Source organism: Nannospalax galili, unplaced genomic scaffold (genome assembly GCF_000622305.1).
Source record: "Nannospalax galili isolate Female #2095 unplaced genomic scaffold, S.galili_v1.0 scaffold137, whole genome shotgun sequence".
Taxonomy (NCBI): domain Eukaryota; kingdom Metazoa; phylum Chordata; class Mammalia; order Rodentia; family Spalacidae; genus Nannospalax; species Nannospalax galili.
Genome location: NW_008340203.1, coordinates 1733559 through 1748195, shown reverse-complemented (window position 1 = coordinate 1748195; position 14637 = coordinate 1733559). Strand labels below are relative to the sequence as shown.

At 50.0% G+C, this 14637-nt stretch overlaps 2 protein-coding genes across 2 annotated transcripts in view; one reads left to right on the top strand and one right to left on the bottom strand.

Moving 5' to 3' along the window:
- Positions 1-9257, top strand: part of Znf385c (zinc finger protein 385C) — a 57108-nt gene extending 47851 nt beyond the window's left edge. Inside the window, exons 4-9 of the mRNA XM_008835282.2 lie at positions 2941-3051; positions 4666-4828; positions 6235-6519; positions 6995-7191; positions 7439-7549; positions 8023-9257. Coding sequence (XP_008833504.1) covers positions 2941-3051; positions 4666-4828; positions 6235-6519; positions 6995-7191; positions 7439-7549; positions 8023-8259 — 1104 coding nt within the window. The 3' untranslated portion in view covers positions 8260-9257. The remainder of the gene's footprint in view (positions 1-2940; positions 3052-4665; positions 4829-6234; positions 6520-6994; positions 7192-7438; positions 7550-8022) is intronic.
- Positions 9258-9445: 188 nt separating this feature from the next.
- Positions 9446-13695, bottom strand: Nkiras2 (NFKB inhibitor interacting Ras like 2). Its single transcript, XM_008835278.3, has 4 exons — positions 13550-13695; positions 12153-12260; positions 11521-11762; positions 9446-11103 (listed from the first exon to the last, which is right to left on the bottom strand). Exons 2-4 carry the CDS (start codon positions 12244-12246, stop codon positions 10864-10866), a joined length of 576 nt encoding a protein of 191 aa, XP_008833500.1. The 5' UTR covers positions 12247-12260; positions 13550-13695; the 3' UTR covers positions 9446-10863.
- Positions 13696-14637: the final 942 nt, after the last annotated feature.

The following is a 14637-nucleotide window of genomic DNA, read 5'->3' as shown; positions in this document are numbered from 1 at the left end:
TCCCTGTAGTCCCAGCTGTCCTGGAACTCACTATGTAGACCAGGCTGGCCTTGAACTCACAGAGATCCACCTGCCTCTGCCTCCCAAGTGCTGAGACTACAGGTATGCACCACCACACCTGGCCCTTGTTTTGGTTTTTAAAAAAAATTTATTTATATATGTGTCAGTATATATGCATGTGGATGTGGATCCACATGCATGTGTGTGTGCAGAGGTCAGAAGAGGGCATTGGGTATTCTCCTCTGTCATTCTCCACCTATTCCTTTGAGGCAGGGTCTCTCCCTGACCTAGAGTTCATATTTTTTCAGCTAGGCTGGAACTCAACAAGACCCAGAAATCCTCCTGTCTCTGTGCTCCTTGGAGCTGGAGTTACGGACATGCATGGGACTCCTGGCTTGTTATGTAGGTGCTGGGATCCAAACTCTAGTCTTCCTGATTGCACAGCAAGCATTTTTAAGCACTGATTCATCCCTTCAGACCTTGAATTGTATCTTTATGTTGGAATTTATGTCTCTGGAGGTCTTTGTATGTTATGTGTGTGGGTGTGAGTTTATGTGCTTGTTTGTGGCAATTTTTTATGCCTGGGTAATTGTATATAATATATGTGCATGTGAACCTGAGGCGTTTGGGTGTCTGTGTCTTTTATATGCTGGGTATGTTTGTGGTTTAGGTGATTAGAGTCCATCTGTGGTCATATAGCATCTGTGTGTCAGAGAGTATGTGTCTTTCTGATTGTAAGTCTGTAACTGCCTGCCTCTAAGTGTATGCACTGTGTCTGTATGTTTCTTGTGTATGTGTGAAGGACAGATGTTGAAAGTACTCCATGAAGTGTAAGGAACAGCTCCCCCTTTTCTGTTTGTTTGGGTTTTTTCTTTTTTCTTTTCTTTTCTTTAGGTAGTGTCTCCCTGTAGCCCCAGCTGTCCTGGAACTCACTATGTAGACCAGGCTGGCTTCTGCCTCCCAAGTGCTGGGATTAAAGGCCTGTGCCACCACCCCCGGCTTAGGGTTTTTTGGTTTTTTTTTTTAAAGACAGGGTTTCCTAGCCTGGAACTCAAAATGTAGACCAGGCTAGAGTTGATCTCACAGAGATCCACCTGCCTCTTCCCCCCAAACAAGTAAAATCATTGATGAACTCCACCCCATCCTGGGGAGACTGTAGGAGTCTCCTCTCTCTTGCCCTCCAGGGTTGTACCGAGGTCCTGTGCCTGGGACATTTGGGGATGGGCCCATGGGCTTCAGCCCCTACTGTCATTTGCTGATGTACCAGTGTTCACTGTTCAAGGGCATGGTCCTCAAGGGCGTGCACTGTTGATCCCATCTCAAGACTTCCCTCTGAGATCCCAGCTCTGGCTGACTCTGCTCTACCTCAGGCACTATCTGGGTTGGAACTTCTGTCCCCAGGGCAATCTCTTTGGCATGCTATCCTCTCTGCCTGTTTTCTTCCTGTGGGAAGGTTTGGAAAGTTCCTTTTGATTAACCCAGATAACTTCTGGTTTGGATCCAACAACCTAGGCCCTGAAGCCCAGCATTGTGACCCATTCCTGTAATCTCAACACTCCTTAAAGGTGTGTGAGTTTAAGGCCAGCCTGGGCTACATAGTGAGTTCAGAGCCATTCTGAGCTATGTGGCTAGGCTCAGACTCAAAAAACAAAACAACCCCCAGACTTTAAGCCCCTGAGTAAAGAAAATTTGCTGAGGTGGCTTGGAATGTAGTTCAGTTGACAGTCTTTATCTAGCATGCACAAAGTTCTAAAGTTCTATCCCCAGGACTGCATAAATCAGATATAGTAGTACATACCTTTAATCTCAGTCCTCAGAGGTAGAGGCAGGAGGGTCAGAAGTTTAAGGTCATCCTCAGCTGCATAGTGAGTTTAAGACCAGACTGGGCTAGAAAAGATACTGGGAAGTGGGGGGTCGGGGTGGGGAGCAGGGATAGAAAAGGAATGAATTGCTGGGCATGATGGCATAGGCCTTTTATCCCAATACTTGGAGGCTGAGATAGAAGGACCAGGAGTTCAAGGCCAGCCTAGGTTATATGAAACCCAGCCTAAAAAAAATAAAAGGAGCCAGGCATGGTGGTGCACGCCTTTAATCCCAGCACTCGGGAGGCAGAGGCAGGCGGATCTCTGTGAGTTCAAGGCCAGCCTGGTCTACATAGTGAGTTCCAGGACAGCTGGGGTACAGGGAGACCCTGTCTCAAAAAGACCAAAAAATAAATAAATAAAAAATAAAAGGAAAAGAAAAACAAAATTGGATAAAAAAATTTTGAAAAAGAACCCTTACCAACCTAGCTCACCAGAATTCCAGTGTTAAGAATTCCTGGTTTGGGGGCTGGAGAGATGGCTCAGTGGTTTTAAAAAAAAAAAAAAAAAAAAAAAAAAAAAAAAAAAAAAGAACCCTTATAATCAGGAAAGAAAGAAAGCATTCAAGTTAATACTCCAAAGGAAAGAGCCTGCTGCATGGGGAGCCTCAGGCCTCCTGGTGTTGTCCTACCTGGTCACTTACCTTCCTGTCATGGCTGTCACTCTCCTTAGCAGACTTTGGACAGTGACAAGGCTGGTAAGATAGGGCTGTCTTCCCCTGCCAACAGATCTAGGCACAAACGCCAGATTAGGAGAGAGGAAATTCCAACGAAAGACTCCTTTGCCCCTTTCCTGCTGCTGCCTGTGCCCAACTCTTTGTCCCAATAGTTGTGACTCAAAAAACAAAACAGAATTGGAAACCAGAAGGGCAGCAAGAGGTGCCAAGGTGATCCTGTGAAAATCAGGCCATGCTTTAAACCATACAGGTCACCCTGGCCATCCCTTTACCTCCTGACAGATCAAATCAGCCAGGAGTAGGCTGCCCCTTTGGGGATTACAGCCACTGGATGGGAAAATTCTAGGAGCCTGACCACATTTTGTATTGTGCCTTTACTGAGTCCTCCCACTCCCCTCACAGATGGACCCAGTCCAGAAAGCTGTCATCAGTCACACGTTTGGGGTCCCCTCCCCTCTGAAGAAGAAGCTGTTCATCTCCTGTAACATCTGTCACCTGAAGTTCAACTCAGCGGTAAGAGGGAGACACAGAAATGGGGCTAGGAGGGGGATGGGCCTCCCTCTAGACTGGTACTGGAGAAATAGGTGGTAAGGGGGCTGTGTCCTGACATTCCATTTCTGGTCCTTTAACCACTCCATCCTCTCCTGGCTCCTCTCCCTTCCCACACCCCCTGCTGCCCACCTCTAGCCCCCTGGGATTTCATTTCCCTCCCCTCTACCTCACACCCATCTTCTGAATCCTTCTATGAAAGAGAAGACTTCCCTTCTCCACTCTGGGGCCCAGAGGCCACCGTATGAGCTCCTGGTCTTGACCCGAGATATTTACAGCATGTGTTCACTCCAGCATCTTAATGGACTCTCATGATACATCTCTGAGAGGTAGAGAGGCACAATTACCATCTCCACTTTTCAGAGGAGGACAGTCTCTGAGTGGTTAAGTGACTTGTCTGAGGACACAGCTGGTAAATCACACTGTTGAGATTTGACCCTGGCCCTGGCTGACCCCAAGGCCTGCATATTCTTACTGCTGTCTATCCTGAGGGAGAGGAGGAGCCTTATTCTGGGGTTTGGGCTAAATGTCAAATCCACTGTGGATTGTGGCCAAAGTGGGCTCAGGGAAGGGCTGTCAAGGTTTGTCTTTTCCACCTTTGGGAAACGGGCTGGGGAGCAACATGCAGACCCCTGGCTAAAGTAGAGAGGAGGCTGACAGCCCTGGTTTGGAGTTCTCTCTAGACTTTTAGGTTACACTGTCCTGCAAAAGGTAGGCAGAGAGAGTTTGCTGGGACATGTCTCCACATCCAGACCTGGCGGAGTGGCAGAACATATAGTGAACACTCAAAAACTTTTACTTTTTAAAAAAATGAACAATGGGATGTGTGTTTAGGGGTATCTTAGATCCAAATATAAGGATTTCCATGTGTTTTCCATATGTATACCCCTAAACACTCAGAAGCCCCTACTTTATACTCAAGGCCCTTGAAGTTCATGTCCCATTTAACCTGGACAGTCACAAAACTTGAAGCTGGGCACAGTGGTGCGTGCCTGTGATCCCAGTACTTGGGAAGCTGATGCAGGAGGATCATGGGTTTGAAGCCAGCCTGGACTACACAGTGAGTAGTCCATTGCCGGAATATTCAGTACATACAGGCAGACACCCAAAAGCATTGGGCAGTGAACTTTCCTGGACTGAACTCCTCTGGATCAGGGAACAAAAGATAGAAACAAACAGAGCTGGAGGTGTGGCCTTAGAAGTAGAGCACACACAAGGCCCTGGTTCAATCCCCAGTTACACACACACACACGCACACACACACACACCCTTTATGAGGTGATTAAAGCTCAGAGAGGTAATGTGACTTGCCTAAAGGTACACAGCTTATAAGTAGCTGAGTTCAAATTTGAAGGCAGAGGTTGCCTGCGTTGGAGCTCCTGTGGGAGAACACATTCTGTAAACCTCAGGCCTCCTTCCCACATGTGATGATGATGATGGCAATGAATTCACCCCTTGTGTGACCAAGCCCTAAATCCCATTGACCCCATATCCCTTTGACCTGTCCCTTTGCTCAACCTCAGCTCCTGGATGGGGCATGTGACCCAGAGAAGGTGACCCCTGCCCTCTTCTCTCCAGAACCAGGCAGAAGCTCATTACAAGGGCCATAAGCATGCCAGAAAACTCAAGGCTGTTGAAGCTGCTAAGAGCAAACAGAGGCCGAGAACCCTGACCCCGAATGGAACAGTGTCTTCAGCTTTCCCTCCCACCAGCAGAGAGCCGGGAGACCCACAGAGCAAAGGTCAGTCCTAAACTCCTCAGATTTTCCCCATAGTTCAGAGGTCAGGACTCTCAAATCCAGATGTGAGTAGGCTTGATTCTTTCCTGGCAGTTAGGAGAAGCCTTCCCTTGCCTCTCAGCTTGTGGCTGCCGCCAATCCTCTGTGCTCTTTAGCTTATAGATGCCTCACTTGTCTCCATCTCCACCCCTACACCATCTTCTCCCCTGCATGCCCCTGTGCTCTATACTTCATGTGATATTTTTTGCTTAGATGAGAGTCTCTTATACCCAGGCTAGCCTCAAACTCTCTATGTAACAGGGGATAACTTTGAATTTATTCTTCTGCCTCCACCACCCAGGTGCCACCACACCTGGTTTATGTGGTGCTGGGAATTGAACCCAGGGATTCAAACATGCTAGACTGACACTCTGCCAACTGAGCTACATCCCAGGCCCCATGTGATCTTCTTATAAGGACACCAGTTATCATATTAGTCTGCCCTAATCTAGCAGGATCTCATCCTAACTAATTATATCTACAAAGACTGAATTTCTAAGTAAGTCACATCCTTGGGTTTCATATGGACAAGAAATCCATAATTTCACCTGGATTTGGTGAAACACAGAGTAAGTAGGTTTCTGTTGACTTTTGTTTATCTCTCAAGAATGTACATCAGACTGGGTATGATGATAAATGCTTGTAATCCCACCACTCACGAGAGTGAAGTAGGAGAGTTGAAAGCTCTGAGTTCAAGGCTAGCTTGAGTTACATAAGACCCTTCTCAGGAAACAGAGGACAGGAGGCTGGGGATGTGACTTGGTTGGCGGAATGCTTGCATACCATGCAAGAAGCCCTGGGTTTGATTCCCAGCACTAACATAAAACTGGATGTGGTGGCACATGCCTGTGATCTTAACACTCAGGAAGGAGAGACAGGAAGATTAGAAGTTCAAGGTCATCCTCAGTTACATAGTGAGTTCACAGCCAGCCTGGGATATATGAGACTGTCAAAAAAGCAAAGCACAAATGTCAATGTTCATTATGTCTTTGAGGTTGTGTATAGCAGTAGTTTTCCTTTTTCATTGCTATGTATGACTCTATTGCAAGAATATACCACTATTCACCTGTTTGATGGAATTTTTAGTTTTATGCTTTTATGAGTAGTATCTAGGAACCTTCTAGCACATTCTGGTGACTTCTGCTTACTTAATACTGAATAACCTGCATATCAGGCTGAGAGGGCTCTCAAAGACCACTCTGTCCAACTTTATGATTTTAGATAGGGAAACTGAGGTCTAAGTCTGCCTGGTGCGTTGGTGGCTAGAATTAGTACTGGCTGACCCTTCCCTAGGGAGCCTTTCACCCTCCCACACTATCTCCACTGGCAGTGCAGAGCCTCAGGGGCTCATCCCTCCCATCTCCCTCCAGGTCCTTCAGCCCCTCCTCTCAGCCCTCTGATCCAGTTACCACCAACCCAAGACCCACCGGCCAGAGAGCCAGTCCACTCAGACTTCTTGGATGCTGCTTCCTCTTCCTCTTCTTGCCCACCCTGCTCCCCAGAGCCCAGCAGGGAGGTGCCAGGGCCTGAGCCTGCAGCAATGGCTGCAGGAACTGGAGTGAATGGGGAAGGCAGGAGTGAGAAGGGGCGCCTCTACTGTCCTACATGTAAGGTGACGGTGAACTCGGCCTCTCAGCTTCAGGCCCACAATACAGGTCAGTGCCCCCCAAGAGCTGGGATTGGGAGACAAGAGAGGCAGGGAGGCTGGGCCTCACCAGGTGTGGGCACATTGCTCTATGGGTGACATAGGATCCCTGTCCACTGTTAATGAGCAGGCATTTCTGGATCCTCCTCTTGATCCCAAAGGAGGGAGCACTGGGAAGATAAGTCTGCAGCAACCAGAAGTGAAGGACACAGTCTCTACAAAGTCCCTCTGTACTCGGACAGGAGTCCCCTCCTCCTTGGATCAAAACAGAAGGAAGGGACTTTGAAGAGCAGCTGACTAGTCTCCAAGGCCTTCTTCCTTGAGGGATGCCCATAGGAAGCCAAAGATGGTGGGAAGAGGAATCCCATGTGGCCGAAGGGCCATGTGTGTGCAGAGCAGCCTCAAGGCTTATAGACAACAAAACTGGCCTAGTTGGCTAGGGTCTCTGTGGTCCCTTTAATGCTGACAGTCTTTTATTCTTCCAGGAGCCAAGCATCGATGGATGATGGAAGGTCACCAAGGGACTCCCCGAAGGGGCCGGGGCCGCCCTGTGTCCTGGGGAGGGGCTGGACACAAGACCAAGAGAGTGACAGGGAGTCGTGGGGGCCGGCAGGGACCCAGCCCTCCTTTCCACTGTGCCCTCTGTCAGCTCCAGGTCAACTCAGAGACCCAGCTTAAGCAGGTGGGAGAAAAGATGCCAGGATGGGTGAGTGGGCAGCAAAGCAAGGGAGGAGGGGTGGGTGCCCACAGACAGTTGGAAAGGCAGGGCAGGGTGAACTGGCTGCCCAGGGCTGCCCCAACATGAGAACCCATCATGTGTGTACTGAATGTGAGAGCTGTGGGCAGAGGACGCACGAGCTAGGGCAAGAGGAGTTTTAGGTTCTGTGGTCCTCCCCATCTTGTTCTCAGTCTGTCTGTCTGTTCACTAGCACATGAGCAGCCGGAGGCACAAAGACCGCCTGGCAGGGAAGCCCCCTAAGCCCTCCAGCCAGCACAGCAAACTGCAGAAGCACACAGCGCTGGCTGTGACTGTCCTCAAGGTACTTGCCTCCAGGCAACAGTGGGGACCAGAGTATACAGGGAGTAGGCGGGAGGGCTAAGGGACTTGGATGGAGCACAGAAGAAAGGAGGCCCTTGAGGCTGCTTGGGCAGGGACAGGGCTAGGCTGGGCTTCTGGTTGTCCTGGGCTATACCCAGAGGAATTTCTGGGGAGGAGGGCTAAGGTCACAACATGATGGGCAAGAGGCAAAAGTGGGTGTGCATCTCCTGGAGACCATCTCTGCTACCCCTCACAACCCTATCCTGAGGGTGTCCACCTGCTGGGCAGGAAGACAGGTGGCTGAGAAAGCCCTCTGGAATGTCTATTTGGGGGTGGGAAGGAAGAAGGCTTAGATTTAGAACTCTAGAAAGCACGTTCTTTCCGTGAGGCAAAAAGCCCATGGATGTGGCCCAGGGAGGGGCGAGCTTCTCTGGGGTCAGAGACCCTGTTCATCCTTCTCTCCTTTCTTTGTAGTCTAAACTGGCCTTGCAGAAGCAACTCACCAAGACACTGGCAGCCCGTTTCCTGCCCAGTCCACTGCCCACCACAGCTGCTGCCATCTGTGCTCTGCCAGGGCCCCTGGCCCTCCGGCCTGCCCCAACAGCAGCTACTACCCTCTTCCCAGCTCCCATTCTAGGCCCAGCTCTGTTTCGTACTCCAGCAGGAGCTGTCCGCCCTGCCACGGGACCCATCCTTTTTGCTCCCTATTAATGTTCCTGGGGAGGCTACGGCCGATTTCCTAACAGTCACACACACTCTCTTCCTGCCCCTGAGATACCGATTTCCTACATCCCACAGGGACTGCCTTTTGCAGTTTAGGGGTTCTTGCCCAATCTGGGATAGCTGCTCTTCACTCTGGACTGAGATCTAAATGAGTCTCCTGGGTCTGAGGACCATCTCTACCATTTCCCAGGCCGGTCCCAGGCTCCCCTGCATCTATGGCCCCATGAATTCCAAAGATCTATGCAAAATCAGCCCCAGCCACATGGTGCTTATTTCTCCAACCAGAGACCTATACACTGGCAGACTCTGGATCTTAGCTCCTACCAGCCAGCCTTGCCTGCCATGTTCTGGGGCCCCACTGGGGGTCTCTGAAGAACCACTGGAGATAGGGTCTCAAAGCCAGAGTGGACTTAAGTTTATCAGGCAACTTGATCTTAGGGTGGACAGGTGTAGTGTTGCACACCTGTAATCTCAGCACCTGGGAGGCTGACGCAGGAGGCGCATGAGTTCAAAACTCAGTCTGGGCTATACAGCAAGACACTGTCTAAAAAAAAAAAAAAAAGTTGGCAGGGCGGCAGAGGATCATGGAGGAAAAAGAGGCCCCCAAAGTCCTTTGACTATTCAATGTGAAAGTGAGACTGAGCCAAGAGGGGGCTCTATCTGATCAGTGGGGACCAGGTTAGAAGGTGAGGGTGTTCAGGCTGGGCTTGGTTCTAACAGAAGTGACCTGTCTTACCACAACTGTCCTTAGCCTTTCAGCAGTTCCTCTTGAACCTCTAAGGGGAACCCTGTGTCTCCCTCAGAATATGGACTCCCCAACACCTCAACTGGTGTGCAGCCATCCCTACCATGGAGCTTAGGGCTGGTACGGTCTCCAATATGCTCTCAAGATCCACTTTCATGTTGCCAAAGTCAGTGTCCCCTCCCCTCAAATATGGGACTTTGCCAGAATCCCCCTTTATCTTTTTTTTTTTTTGGTCTTTTTTTAGACAGGGTCTCCCTGTAGCCCCAGCTGTCCTGGAACTATGTAGACCAGGCTGGCCTTGAACTCACAGAGATCTGCCTTCCTATGCCTCCTGAGTGCTGGATTAAAGGCGTGCACCACCACGCCCAGCATTTATCTTTTTTAAAAAAAGTTATTTCCAATGGGACAAGAAAAAGGGGGGAGGGAAACTTTTTGATAACAGCAGTTGTGATTTTATTGTGTCCAACACATCAATAAATGAACTTCAAGCCCAAGCCTACAGATGCCCTGACTTTCCTTGTTCAGCCCTGGGCACCAGCCCCTTCTCACTTGTTCTGGGGAGAAGGGGTGGGTACTGGAGGTGGCCTGGCTGTAGCGTCTCTCCCATGTGAGGTGTGTACATCAGAAGCACAAAGTGGGCACCAGAAGTTGTGGGTTATAAGCTCACTTGATAACACAAGCCCAACACAAGGCCTGTCAGCTCCTAGGAAGCTGCTACTGGTTTGCCTGGTTCTGTTCAGGCATCTGAGGTAAGAAGGGCTAGAGGAGCACCTTGTCCCGCCTTCACCAGGGCAGCAGGCATATAAATACAGATAATATAAATACAAGTCCAGCTACTAGCCAAAAACAACCAGAAGGAAGGATGGAGACCAACCCTGTGTGCAGGTCCACAGACTGCACACTCAGGGGCCACTCAGGCCACAGAGAGCAGAGTGCACTCCTGCCCCCTGGTGGTTGGAAGGAGAAGCTTATCCAGCCGCCAGGGCTGGCAGGTATAGCACCTTGAAGAGGGAGAAGCAGGGGGCACAGTCACAGGAGGCCCAAGCCAGGGGCTTCAGAAAAATCAGAGAGCTGCAAAAGATCTAAGAGATCATCTAAGCAACTCCTGTCAATATACAGATGAGAAAACTGACACCAGAGGGAAATGACCTTGCTGGATCACAGTCCCAGGTAACTGACAGCACAGTCATCATTTGACTCCACCTCAACCAATGAGACCCATTTGTTCCCAGAGCAGGAAGAGGAAGTGAAACAGCTGGGCGAGGGGTAGAGGTCAGAGAAAATGCCCCTCCCAGAGGGCCTAGCTTTTCCCAGCCAGGCTGGAGGAAAGGTCAGGGTGAGGGATGAGGAGCCAGCCCTAAGCCAGCACGTATGCACATGCACTCACAACACCTGGTCACGCTTTCTCAAGCCCAGGCTGGTGGTGTGTGTCTGTTACTGGCAGGAAGTTTAGAGAGTTGGGATCCCTAGGACAGGAACCAGTCCTGGACTGGGCATTTCAACATGGCAATCCTGCTTCCTGACCAAGGCAGGCAGAAGGGACACTGACCCATACATAAATGCCTCAGGTGACAGTGGAGAAAAATATGTGAGCAAGGGGGTGGGAATGGGGAATATTATGGGCGAGTTGAGGGGAGAACTAGCAATCAAGGTTACTTGTACTTCTTGGAATTGAGAGGGAAAAAAAGTAGTGTTGGCCTGGGTCAGCCCAGCTGCCTGGCCTAGTGGGGTGCTCCCCTGCTGACTGAGAAGGACAGCTTGCCTTTGTACTCTTGTGCCCTCAACTCATCCTCCAGAGCCCCAGAAGCTGGAACAGGGTTGGAAGGTAAAGAAGGAAGGGCAGTTCTTCAGCCATCCAAGGAGCCGCTGCCCTTGTTCTTGCGACTGAGGGGGAAGGCAGACTTGCTCTGGGGCTGGGTCATCTTGCTAGCCAGGTAGATGAAGGGCTCCAGGAGCGAGCGGCGGTCAGCTACTGACACCTCCCACAGCTTCACCTTCTCTGACTTGGCCCAATGCTGAGCCACATCTGGGTCTACACGCCGCTGCTCCTGTAGGTCACACTTATTGCCAAGGACCACGATGGTGACCTGGAGAAGAGACAGAGTAGAAGCAGGTGGGTATGCTGTGGGCCAGGTTCAGGGGCAACTGTCAGTTGTCTTTGGTGAATAACAGGGAAGGATGCAGTTCCCAAAAGTCAACAGCTTATAGCATTTTGGAGGACTGGCAAGAGCATGGAACCATCAGGAAGATTAGGGAGCACTTTGTATGTTAGCAGGGGACTCCTTTAAACCAAAGAGAAGTCTCTTTGATTGAGCTGCCCTATCAACCTGGTCACCTCAGGAGGGGTTGAAGACACTCTCTAGTGACCTTCAGACCTCATCTAGCTCCTAACATACCTCTTGGCACATGAGTGAAAACTGGAATCATGGTAGGTCTCTCAAAGCCAGCCAAGGGTCCATGATCTCCCACCACTGGGGTTCCGAGGAGAAGCCCAGGACAAGTACCTCCTTCTTATCCTTAGACTTGTCAATTTCCTTCTTGAGCAGCTCCACACGCTGAAAAGATTCTCTGCTGTCTGTGCTGTAGACCAGGACGTAGCCATCAGTGCAGGAGAAGCAATGCCGGGGCAGCTCGGCCCCATCTCGGAGCCCTCGGGTATCATAGAAACGCACCTGCTCCCGTACCCCCCGGTCTGTCTCGATGGAGCCTACGTAGATGTCTTCCTGGGTCTCTATCATCTCAGAACCTGGGATAAATATGAGAAGACTTGTTTAAGTGGACAGGGAGATGGGAAATGTGAGGGAAGTGGACATTCTAAAAGGCTGACCAGACAAGGGAGATTTTTCTTTCTTACCTTGGCTTTGGGTGTCTTCCCTCCAGATTTGTTCTGTGTTGTACAACTGGGGTTATATTGTTAGTTTTACTTTTTTTTTTTCCACTTCTGAGTTTCAAACCCATGCTTAATGCATGCTAGACAAGTGGTCTACCAGTAAGCCATAACCACAGCACTACTTTTGAGGGTACAAAAAACCACTGGTGCACCTTAAAAGACTAAAACCTTTGTATGCATGGTCTGATCAAATCCTGTTCCTTATTCAACATCTTTCACCACCTTCCCAGCCCCGACAACACTCACCCACAACATGGTTCCCGTACAGGAGCTGCTCAAGAATTGAAGTTTTGCCCACAGATGCCTGGCCACACACAACCACCTTGCAGCTCTTCCCCATGCTTAGCTTTCAACCTTGAGGAACAGAAGCATTTATGGGTGAGGTAAGAGAAGAGATTAGAATCAAAGGAAGGCAGACCTCCCCTGACTCTAAGTCCAAGTCTGAAACCGAAGGGAAAATTTTCAGGGATTCAGCACCACCCTGGTGTGTTTACCTCCATTACTGAGCAGTAAGCTGTATGGTAATCAACTTTGTTGTCCCCAGGACATAACCAGTATTTGGCACAGGGCAGGTGCATAGTAAATAGTGCCATAAAAGGAGAGGAGAGTCAGGCTGGGCATGGTGGTACAGGGTTGAGCATGGTGGCGCACGCCTTTAATCCCAGCACTCAGGAGGCAGAGGCAGGCGGTTCCCTGTGAGTTCCAGGCCAGCTGGGACTATAGGGAGACCCTGTCTAAAAAAAAAAAAAAAAAAAAGCAGTTGGCCAGGTTCCGTTCTGTGGACAGGATGTATCACCAGTGCTGCTGCCTCACTGTTTTGGTTTCCACCCCCCTTTGGTCTCTTTGTAGCCCCAGCTGCCCTGAATCAGGGCAGCCTCGATCTCACAGAGACCCACCTACCTCTGCCTCCTGAGTGCTGGGATAAAACGTGTGCACCACCACACCCTGCCTGGCTTTTAAAACAGTCTCACATAGCCCAAGCTGGCCTCTGCTCACTATGTAGCTGAGGCTGGTCTTGAACTCCTGATCCTCTAGTCTCCATCTCCCTCCTGCTGGGGTTACAAGCATGTGTGCACACTCGGTTTTCTCTCCTTAATCACGACCTCATCAAGAAAGGTGCAGGAATAGTAGGATAAGTAAATAAAAAGAATAACTTGTTCTCTTGTGTGACTTATCTTGGTAACAATTACTCCTTCTACCCATTCCTAGTTAAATCCACCGGTAAAATAAAGATCAGCCAAGAAAGGAAGGAATCTAAGGAAAAAAGCTTCGGAAAGGAGATAACATTTCACTGCCCTTGGACTGACAGACACAAAGGGCAGCTCAGATTTCGAAACTCTCAAGCAGCCCAGGGAGAGACCTCCCCCACAGCAAACTTCCAAACATAGGCTCCTCGGGAGCGTCAATGACCACCAGAGAGCAGAGATCCCAAAGAGGACCCCAAGCGGAACCCTCTCCGGGGGAAGGTCCTGACACTGACTCCCACCCCACATTCTAATTAAGGGAGCCCCGAGAGGATGCCGGGGAGGCCGCAGCCACATATTTCTCTGGCGGGCACTCCAGAGTCCACCAGAGGCAGAGGCAGGCCAGCTAAAGTGACTCGGGGACCGAGGCCGACCTGGACCCGCCCCCCAGCTCCGTACCTCCCGGAGCCCCCTCAGCACTCCAGCCGAGCCCCTCGGGGCGCGCAGGGACCAGGGGAGGGGCAGCGGCCGTAGGGACGCCCCTCTCCCTCCGGGTGGAAGAACTTGCTACTGAGTCCCGCCCCTCAGCTTCCGGTGTCAAGACAACTTCTGGAGGTTCAAAGAGGGTAGCCGGCTGCACAGCGCACCCAGAGGCGGGCGAGGGAATGCCCCGCCAGGGTTTGTCCTGGTTGTGTGGGTGCCAAGTTGCTGCACCTGTCTCTGATGCCCAAATGTTGTCTGTAAAGCTGCTGTAGGATTGTAACGCTTCGTTAACTCAATCATCGATTCGTCTAATGTTTTCTAGTTTCTTGAACGTGCTAGGAATGGAAAGCTAGGCAGGTGCTTTACTCCTGAGCTACACCTGGGGCACTCATCAAAATATTTTTTGAGCCTGGGATGGTGGTCCACACTTGTAATCCCAGCTCTTGGAGGATGAAGCAGGGTGATTCTGAGTTTGAAGTCAACTTAAGCTTACAGAGATACCCTGTCTCCAAGAAAAAAGAAATTGTGAGCACCTACCTAGTCTTGTGCAAGACCATGTGCAGAGAAAAAAGCCACAAAAAGTTCACTGTCTAGAAGATCTAGACCTTTAAACCAGTAAGTACCATATACCATGGTGACTGCTATTACAGAGATGCCATGGGGGACATAGCAAAGAGGCCTTTAACTTGGGGGCAACAGACGACAAGAAGAACTTCCTGGAGGAGGACATGTCTGTTTTCAAGTTTGAAGGGCCTACGGGAAAAGGGTGTCTAAGGTAGAAGAAACATTGCAAGAATCATGACATTTCTGAAACCACAAATCCTTGGGTTCAATGTTGATAGTAGAACATAGCCAAATAATCAGAGGTGTGTGGTAGACTAAAGACCAAACTCAGCAATAAAAATCCATTGACAGGAGTATACCAGTGGATGGACATGATCCATTTGGCAAAGAGCCAAGACTTAACAGAGATGAGATGGCACCAATTGAGAGGTTACTATAGTCCTCTGAGTTTAAATAATAATAGTAATTAAAAAAAAAAAAAGGCAAGACCCAGACTTGGG